Source organism: Aythya fuligula, chromosome 1 (assembly GCF_009819795.1).
Source record: "Aythya fuligula isolate bAytFul2 chromosome 1, bAytFul2.pri, whole genome shotgun sequence".
Lineage (NCBI taxonomy): Eukaryota > Metazoa > Chordata > Aves > Anseriformes > Anatidae > Aythya > Aythya fuligula.
In genome coordinates, this window is record NC_045559.1 from 15,406,063 (window position 1) to 15,415,769 (window position 9,707).

The 9,707-nt window shown below is 40.9% G+C and overlaps 1 protein-coding gene across 1 annotated transcript in view; it reads right to left on the bottom strand.

Annotated features, from left to right (window-relative positions):
• The window catches only part of LAMB4 (laminin subunit beta 4), a 44,942-nt gene extending 43,636 nt beyond the window's left edge, over nt 1–1,306 (bottom strand). Inside the window, 1 exon segment of the mRNA XM_032200508.1 lies at nt 1,287–1,306. Within this exon segment, the coding sequence (XP_032056399.1) occupies nt 1,287–1,306 (20 nt within the window).
• Between the last annotated feature and the right edge of the window lie 8,401 nt (nt 1,307–9,707).

A 9,707-nucleotide genomic window follows, 5' to 3' on the forward strand; every position in this document is an offset into this window, starting at 1 on the left:
ACAGTCCCATTCAGAACACGGGAGAATAGCCCCCTGTTTCAGCAGCCATAGGTAGAGAAAGCTATAAGGGGCCACCAGACTTTCATGCTCCTTCAGTTTCTCTCATTTGCCACAACCACGGAGAGCCTCGTGTGCTACAGTGAGATGATGCTGGCTAGCATCATGCAGCTGCACCTTTTCCCCTGTCTACAGAGAGAACTGGCAGCTAAGGCAGTATCAGGCAGAACAAAGAAAATGTCCTGCCAAGATGGACTTCAAATTTCATAGTCGGTGAGAATAATGAACAAACCCAGAGATGACCCTAAATGCAACCATTGTGACAGCACTGCAGTACAACACAGGTACCCACAGCAGAAGTAATCTACCCATCGCGGTGGTTACATGTCCCAGTCACGCTCCACACCAATGATATTCTTTATACACGGCTCGCTTTAACAGATAAACAAGGAGCAGCAAAACCCCAACAATACTTCAGTTCCACGCTTAGCAGGAAAATTAAATAGTGGAGATGTCTTACCTGTCTTTCAGACAGCCAAGTGTTTCAGCTCCAAGTGAACAGCCCAGAATGAGGGAAGCAAGTAAAGGCATACCTGTGCACTTCAGCTGAACAAGATCATGCGTCCCCCCAGGCACCGAGGTGTAGGTGCGAATGAGACCTGGCCTGCAACCTGCCAAGGAGTGATTTGTGAAGTCATTCTGCCGGGGCTTCTGGCTTTAGCAAGTACGAGCAGTGAATGAACACAGTGACAGGCAGAAAAAGTTCACGCAACTCAGGAGAGAAGAGTGGGGTTCTTAAAAAACAACCCTTTAATTGTTGTATGATTGAACAACTGTTAAATTGCTCTGTTTTGCACCCATACCTTTAAGTCTTCACCTTTGCTTTGCACCAGAGGTCCAATGGCACTGGTTTAACTGAGCGTGGTCTAAAGGACTCCTCCTCACAGCACGGGTGCAAGGTGTCTGAAAGGGCCAGGTTTTGGTTTTGAGGTGACTGTAAATGTCCCCACCCAAAAGATGTGATCAAAGCCCATGTGGACATATCAAGCCAGCTTCGAATTAGCTCAAGCTCTGGATCAATGCCATGAACACTATCTTTTTTTATTATTATTATTATTATTATCAATTTAAAGATAAAGACACCACAGCAGCTTGAGGTACAGTCACAGCATTGAATTTCAGCATGTTTTGCCTGTGAGTACCTCACCAGCAAGCATGGGCAGGGTGGTGAGGCCTACCCTGCCATCATGAGAAGCGCTGTGATGAAGCAGCTCCAAGATGGCACTCACCTGCTTGTGCTCTGAACCATGTTCTGATGGCTTTGACAAAATCTGTGGCACTTTAAGTTCAATTTTCAGAACAGCAGACCTTGGATACATATATTTGGTTTTGATTTTTTTTTTAATCAGTTTTCTTCTGACTGCTTCTAAGGCCTAATTCATTGTTGCCTGTAAAGCATCACATCTTCAAATAAAAGATTTTCTAAAAGTGAAAAATATAATTTTTATATAATAATCATTTCTTTTCTTTTGGTAGTTTCTATTCTTTCAAAAAAAATCAACAACAAAACAACAGAAAAACAAACAAACAAAAATCAGGTAATTGCTCTTTAATCATATTGTACTGTTCAGTGCTATGCATCTTCTGCCTTTACTTTGAGTGTTCACTCTAGCAGAAATAATGCATATGCTTACATTTTTGGAAATTATCTTCCACAAGTTCATGTGGAAAATACTTATGAGACACTTTTCAGGCTAATTTAATCTGCATTTTTTTAGTATTCATACATGATCAATTATTTATTTAATTTTCTATATATTATAGTGATTATTATTTTTATTTAGTGAGTTTCAATGTTAAGAAATAATCAACTAAGTGATAAATTAAGATATTCTGCTTTTTATGTGTGAGAGGGATGTCAAGTGCACTCTGAAAGAATGACATTTAACTGAAGAAAGTATTGTTATCGTAATGCTACTAAATTATAGAATGGTTGATGTTTTATTAGCATATTTGGTAGGGAATTCAGATTGTGTTACAGACAAGCTATGTGAGGAGCGAATATGAAGGAAGATTTATTTCCAGAATATAGCTGGTCCTGTGTTTTGATTTATGTAGGATCCCAAACAAAAAGGAGGTTTTAAACTGCTTGAGGCAGGGATTAAGAAACTTTTTTCTTGCTTCTTTAATCTCTCCCCGGGTAAAGGATCTGGATTTATAATGCATCACTCATCCCATGTTGGCTGGAGGGTAGATAGCACTGGTGCATGATTTTTCAAGTCATCACAGATCCTATGGGCGTCATTTCTTAGGCCCAAGGCATATCCTTAACACAGACGAAGGACAGGAATTACTAGCACTTCAGCATATTTTCCCTTCATAGGCACCAACCAGCAGTGAGGAAAGAGGGATGAGGAGAGGCACCAGCCCTGACAGCCTCTGTACACCAGCCACGCTTCAGAGTGCGGCACCAGCCCCTGCAGGTGCATGCTTTCCTCTGAAGAACATGTTGAATAAACATATCTCTGTGGGTATATGGATTTTTTTCCCTTTAATGAAAATTTCGAAAACATCAGAGAAAGGATACAAATAATTTATCTAAAAAAATAAAAATAATAAAAAAAAAGATGAGAAATAAAATAATTTGAGCCTGGGATTATTGCTGCCATGTGAAAAATAAGTACTTAATCTAAGCAAGTTACCTGGGCTTCATGAAGTCCTTGGAGAAAGACAAGGACCCCTGCAGATCCATCCTACCATGTTTTTAGATGCTTATCTAATGGGACAAATCACCTTCTGGAGGTATCCACTGCTTTCCTTTGGGTACGGACAGCCCCTTTCCCTACCTTAGACCAGATGCCTGCATTTTAAGCACCTAAAGTGTACTTAGATGAATCCCATCCATAAAGAACTAGCCAAAATCATAAATGAAATCTAATGGTCTGAAAAGCAAAAATTTCTTGCTACATTTCTATCTTTCCCCTTTTGTTTCTGCTCTTATTTCTTCCATTTTGTTTAAAGTGTCATTTCTCAAAGGTAAGAGTGTGTATTTTTTTGATTTTCCACATATTGACAGAATGCAGCACTGAATAATAAAAACAGAGCAAAGCATAAGCTCACAGTAAAATAAGAGAAATATTTTATTTGACAGATTTGATCAGTAGAGCACTGGGGACAGCAGGACAACACGTATTTTCATTTGCTCTGAAAAATAGAAATGATCTTTGTGAAAGAGTCCAGGGCACAGGCAGAAGTAACTTTGCCGTGACGCAGAGTATGGCACAGCAAAAATCAAACAACTGACCAAGAGGCTAAACTCAGCAGTTTGTGCACTGCTCCTCTGCGAGGCAAATTCTGCATCCTGGAGCAAATAGTTACTGTTAAAATTTTATTTAATTGTTACTTGAATAAACTTTTCAACATTTCAAAAGGATGTAAACCATACTTCTACGTTTTGAGATGTTTCTTCAGTTTTTAACAGTCACAGCACCAGAAGTGCCCTGCACCTTTTGTGTGCAAGTCTGGTATTTGAAGCCTTTGGTTTCTCCTCCACAAGCAAAAAGTCCAGTTTCAACTTGAATGTTATCTCCCTGGCAGGCACAGCATTGCTGATGGTTGTGATCAACACTAAGGAGAAAAAAAGAGGGTGATGAACTGTATTGTTTTAAATTATCAGTGTAATTTTCAAAGTGCTATTCAAGATATGTATGTATTTGAGATTTAATGTTTCATGAGGTCCTGACACTTCCAAGCTGACAGTTCAATTGGCAGGATGAAAAGTCTGGCACATAGCCTGATTTTATATTAGTTTACTTGGAATCCGTGGGTTCATGCACAACGGGATGATGCTAATTCTAGAAGCCTTTGACCATCGATGAAACAAAGTACTTGACATTTTTCACTTTTCTTTTCACTGCTTAATGGCCTGTTAACCAGAAACAATTATTCCTCCTAAATCCAAGAGAACTCTTGTGCGTGAATACACAATAGAAATGACAAATATGCAAAAAGAAAGGGATATGCTCAGGAAGAAACAACTGAAGAAACGCATAAGGAAGAGGAAGCAACAGAGCTTTTTTGGCCTCCATATGCTTAACACTTGAGGCACAAGGAGAAGTTGACTGAATTGAAGTCTAAAAATTAATTTTCTGTTGCAAGTAAAGCAAAAGCAGAGGCATCTGGAAGTTAATCTATGTATCCTCCCTCCACAGTCAAGGGAAACATATGAGTTCCAGGTATCTATTTCACCTGTGTTTTGTTGTTGTTGTTTTCCTTTGTTATTTTTGGCAGTTTAACTCCCTGAACTACCACCATGTTTGGGCCCTGAATACCCCAATACACCTGAATGCCCCACACCAGCATTACCTGGGATCCCCCAGCCTTGCCCACAGCTCAGCCTGGGGCCATCATTCCCTGTCCCAGAGAAGCTACAGGTGTACTTGGCTCTGGCCCTGTGTCCTGGAAGGACCTTGGAAGGTGGCCCTTGGACCCATGTTGCACCTTGGTTTCAGTTCTGCCTCTGGCACCAATCTTTGCCCTCAACCAGACCTCCAAGATGAACCCTAAGACTGCTTCAGCCCTTATCATGTTTGAGGGTTTTGAAGAACCCCACTACTAGTACCCAGCTCTGGCCACCATGTCCAGATCCTGCGGGACTGTGCCCACTGGTGACGTGGCACTACATGGGATTGGACACACTAGTGTTAAGGCCAGAGGTGTGGAAAAAGGCTGGAGAGAACAGCTTTCCAGCAGAGAACTGGAAGATCAGCATAGCCACGTGGTAAATCCAAACTTCTAGGTCCTCTGAATGCCTTCAGTACAAGGAAATTTACCCTCTCAAGCAAACTCTTGGCTTTATTCAGTCCCTGCATACGAGTTAATTGAATTGGATTTACCTATATGCTCTTAAAACATATAGTTAATCATAACTTGTCTCAAAACATCAAGCCATATTTTGACAAACAGAAGATGAAATACATTCCATGGTAAACCACCGATTCCAACTGCTACGTATACCTTCTGTTGCCTAACTTGGCAATATACGCAGCTAAACTGACATTTGGGAGATTTTCCATTTCTTGGTTGCAAGTGAAATTTAACACGAAGGCTTCTGGGGAGTATTTAAATCTCTCAACATATACATGCCAATTACCTAAAAGCATGATAGACTGACGGCTGGCTGACTGTCAGCTGTTCGGTTGTATCTGTGTCTGTCCTGTAACATCTGGAATCTGTACAAACAAAGACGCATCACAGATAAGTCATGCACAAAATAAGTGAGGAGAAGGATTAGGTTTTGTCATGGACCTCAGCGATGTAACTGATGTAACAGCAGCACAGCAGTAACACAGCAGGCTAGCAAGCTGCAAACTGGTGCATATAATTATATGATTTGCCCAGGGTCAAGAATATATAACCTCTACTTCATCTTTCTCTCAAGTACTTAATTATTCCAGATGGAGACAGTAGGAAAATTAACGTGTCCCTTCACTTTCCTGCTCTCTCTTTGTCACACGGAGGGGAAGCGTTGTCACTGCCAGGCGGTCGGAAACCCAGCCAAGCTCAACAAATGCCAGCAGCAAACCCAGAGAGAAGGAAAGCCCTCCTGCTTTCAAATGCCATCATCGAGGCAGCTCCTTTTTGGCAAAAGAAGGTAGGAAAAAATTCTCCTTTGCTGACCATCTGTGAGGAGAACACTTCAACAGTTGGTTTGCTTGCACGCTGACCATCCTTTGGAGTCAAGGGGGTGGCAGTCTATGAACACAGAGCAGATGGCACTTCAGAGCCTGCTATATCTTGAGGGGTAGGCAACCTGCAACAGAAAACAGGGAAAAAAAGGACCAGAGCTGTGAGGAAGCCAAGGTCAGTTTGAAGCTGAGAGGGTGGGAAAGAAAACAGGCTGACCCAGGAATCCCATCAGGAAAAAGATTTAATGTTTTGAGAAGGACCACAGGTACTCACAGGGACATAAACTGGCCACAGCAAGAGCTGGGCAGGGAATTACCGAGGTGTTGGAAGTTGTGGCTTAGTCAGATGGATATGTAAGAAGTGCTGCATGTTAGGAGTCAGGAAAAAATGCAGTCATCCAGGAATGGGGGTGGAAAAAAAAAAACAGGGCTATCCACAGGCATGGTTACAGGACCTCCATTCACTGCCTGGCAGACCTGTGCAGAAATACAACGTTTGTTAAAAGAGCCGGGTGCAGGAGACCTACTGGGCATGTTGTGGTGCTCCCGTAAGAGTATCCTGACCCCTTCAGACTGCCTCGCAGAAGTGCTCTGCAAATTAACTAAAACCGTGCTCCGTGCTGATTGCCAGATGACACTTAGACTAGAGAAAGCTTAATTAACAGCTGCTATCTGTGCTAGGTTCAGCTCTCACCAATCATATTTAAAACGGTAGAGAAAATAACAGGCAGAGTAAAACAAAGCAAACCAAAACAACAAAGATGGAGTTAACGCTCTTCATTGTTAAAACTAAACCAAATTTTGCTTCTTATAAAGCAAAACCTTTTTAGTGATTTGTCGAGATTTTCTTACAACCTTGTTGGGTTGGCAGAACATCAAGGGAATAATTTTCAAGAAATCTCTACAGATATATTGCTTATAGAACCCAAACAATCAAATGTGCACACTTACCTACACAGCTTGCACAAGAAATTTGGGGAACCTCATTCTACTGATTAAGCATCAATTTATGTGCATTTATGTTCCTTGTATATTTGTAACGTCACATGCATCACAAAAACCTGAAACATTTTGATAAAAGACTGGTAAGATTAAAGCAAAATTATGAATGTTTTTGAATATTCACTGTCAATATCAACTCACATGTGCTTACCAAAACCTCCCCTTGATCCCTGAAACAGATTTCAGTGTCTTTTATGCAATTAACAAACAGAAATGCCTTTTTCCCTATTAAAGGAAAATCATTCCTATCACTCCACCATACCTTCTGACACAGTTCTCGACCAGGTCGCTCTGCAGAAGCCCAGATCCTTCCAAACACCCAGGGCACTGCTTTTACGACCAGAGGTGCTTTTTAAGACTACAGTGTTTGCTGGGAGGCGGCAAAGAAGAAAAATAAAAACAGTTTATGATGATTTGAGAAAAACTTCAAAGAAACTTTGAGAAAACTAATTATTAATGGCTATGAGGTTTTTGCTTGTTTATTTGTTTTTCTCTCCAGTAAAATTGTGTTCCACAGAATGGAGGACAAAACATTAAAATCAAAGAAATACAGAAGGTCTCACAATTTACACTAGTGTAAATATCTTTGTCTCCTGGTAGTTGCTGGCCTTGTGCTGAGTGTTTAGACAATTCAAGAAGCCTTTATGCCAAAGGATTAGTGTTTTTATGTAACTTTATCAATTATCAGAATATTACTGTTTTGTAATCACGATCTAATTACTAAAAATAGCCGAGTGGTGATAGATCAGGATTTATTATCAACCAGATGATCGTCATCTCGCAAACTGACATTTGTAATCCAGACAGGAATTCACCTCAGTGACTTATGTTACTTTCCTCCCTGCCACATGCCACACCATCTATCAACAACATATGGCAAATCTCTGCCGAATGAAAGACATGGCTCCAAATGAGTTATCTGTCTACAACAAACAATTTAAATTCTTGGGGAAAGGAAAAAAACAAGACCACACTATAACATCTTTAACTGCAGCTTTCAGAGTACTTCACTCAAGGGCAATACTTATCCCAGCTTCCATGTGAGCGAAGTACAAGCCTCAGTAGCAGCTGTATTAAATTGCATTTAAAATGCTAGCCAAGGCACAGAAATATTGAAAAGAAGAATTAGGATTAATTTTCCTTAAAAAGATTTGTAGTGGTTAATAATTTCAGATTCCAGAGAACGGAGTCAACCTATTTATGTGATGAATTCACTTTAACTGGGATTTTTTCAGATAGCTTAAGTAGCTATAACACATTTTTTCTTTTCGATAATTGGACTCTTGTGCATTGTGAGACCCTGTGAAAATAAATGCTCATAATGACAATTTTTAAAGTGATCTCTCAAAAAAAACAGAAGTGGCACTGAACTGGAAAAATGTTGTGAAAAATAGAGATAAAGGTCTCCTTTAATCACCACTTGTTTTTATTTAAAGTAGCTACAGATGCACCAAGAAAATGGAATACTTAGAAGGCTGTAAAGAAATAAGACTACAATAATGACTGCTATTTGTATCGCAGCATTTGCAGTTCCTGTATGGAGGAATGAGGATTTCCATCAAGGTTTTAGGTAAAGAAACTGCTTTTGGCCACGTAATGCCAGAATACACACGCTATGCACTTGCTGCAGTGATTTAAATAAAATGACAGGATTACAGAATTGTAGATTCCTGCAACTGAAGGGAAGAACAACATCCAGAAACGTTTCCTGACCATACTGTTTGTAAGAGAGGGCTTCCATAGGAGTCAGTACTGTGCCAACAGTCAGAAGCCTGGAGGGAATACAGGTTGAGGTCTTTGACACATGCTAAAATACCTCATTCTGAGATGCCCCATCAACTCTTCCTTTTCAGAGGGTGCTTTCAGATATTTGGCAGTCTACCAAGCACATTGGGAGACTGATTTTGCAAGCTGTGAGCCTGCAATGGCTTCCCAATAAAAAATTATTCTGATAAAGATAGGAAGTAAAGTTAATAGGGAAAGAGAAGCAATTCCATTAATGACAATGTCCTCTTGCAGTCTCCACAGCTCTCCTTGCATCGATTCCCTGGTGCCTGCCAGCAGAGCCGGGCTCACTGCTTTGCCCACAAGGAAAGCAGGACGTGTTCCTCTGCTCCTCAGCTTCTCACAGCTCTCCTGTCCATCACTCCTCTGCTCCTCAGCCTCGCACTGCTCTCTCCTCCATCCGACTGAGTTCCTTAACAAAGAGGGATTGCAAGACAGAGGGACAGACACACAGCAAAACAAACAAACAAACAAACAAAAACAAAACAAAACAAAAAAATGGTGAAATTACAATATCACTGGCAATTCACATTATTAATGAAGACTCCTGAGCTCTAGACTATCAAAAACATCACCATTTGTAATTGTTGGCTCATTGTTACAGGTCCACGGGGTTCTTAGGTCAGAATCCACCCAAGCTCGTATTTTATTGCATGGAAATCATGCTTGGGTGGGATTGCAATGAAAGGTGCAATTTTGACTGCTTATTTTCCCAAGAAAGTTTAATTTATGCTGCGGGCCACATCAATGTGCTTTGAAAAACTGCTATTGATGATTTAGGGTGTGTATGCCAACTTGATACCAACATACCCCGAGAAAAGTTTCTGCCCACCACCCAAATTCAGCAGCTAACGATTGGGGCAGTGTAGGTAGTAACGGCAGGCTGATTTATTACCCACTTCAGACATTTTTCCTCATAACTGGGTTGCTGATACCCCAGGATAAGGGGAGAGGGGCTACTGGAATTACTGGGTATGACCCCATCATTATATATGTGCATTAAAAAAAAAAAAAAAAAAAAAAAAAAAGAAATAAAAAACGCTACTGAGGACATTGTTTCACATCAGACTAACAATAAAAGAAGCCAGTGTGAGGAATGAGACCCGGGGAGCACTTGATGCTGAGGGGATCTGAAGGAAAACCCCACCTCCCCCTCAGCCCTCCTGGGGGAACCACCGAGTTTGCCTCAGGGTGGGGCTAGACAAGCCCAGACAAGCCCGCTTCCTGCCTCCTCGG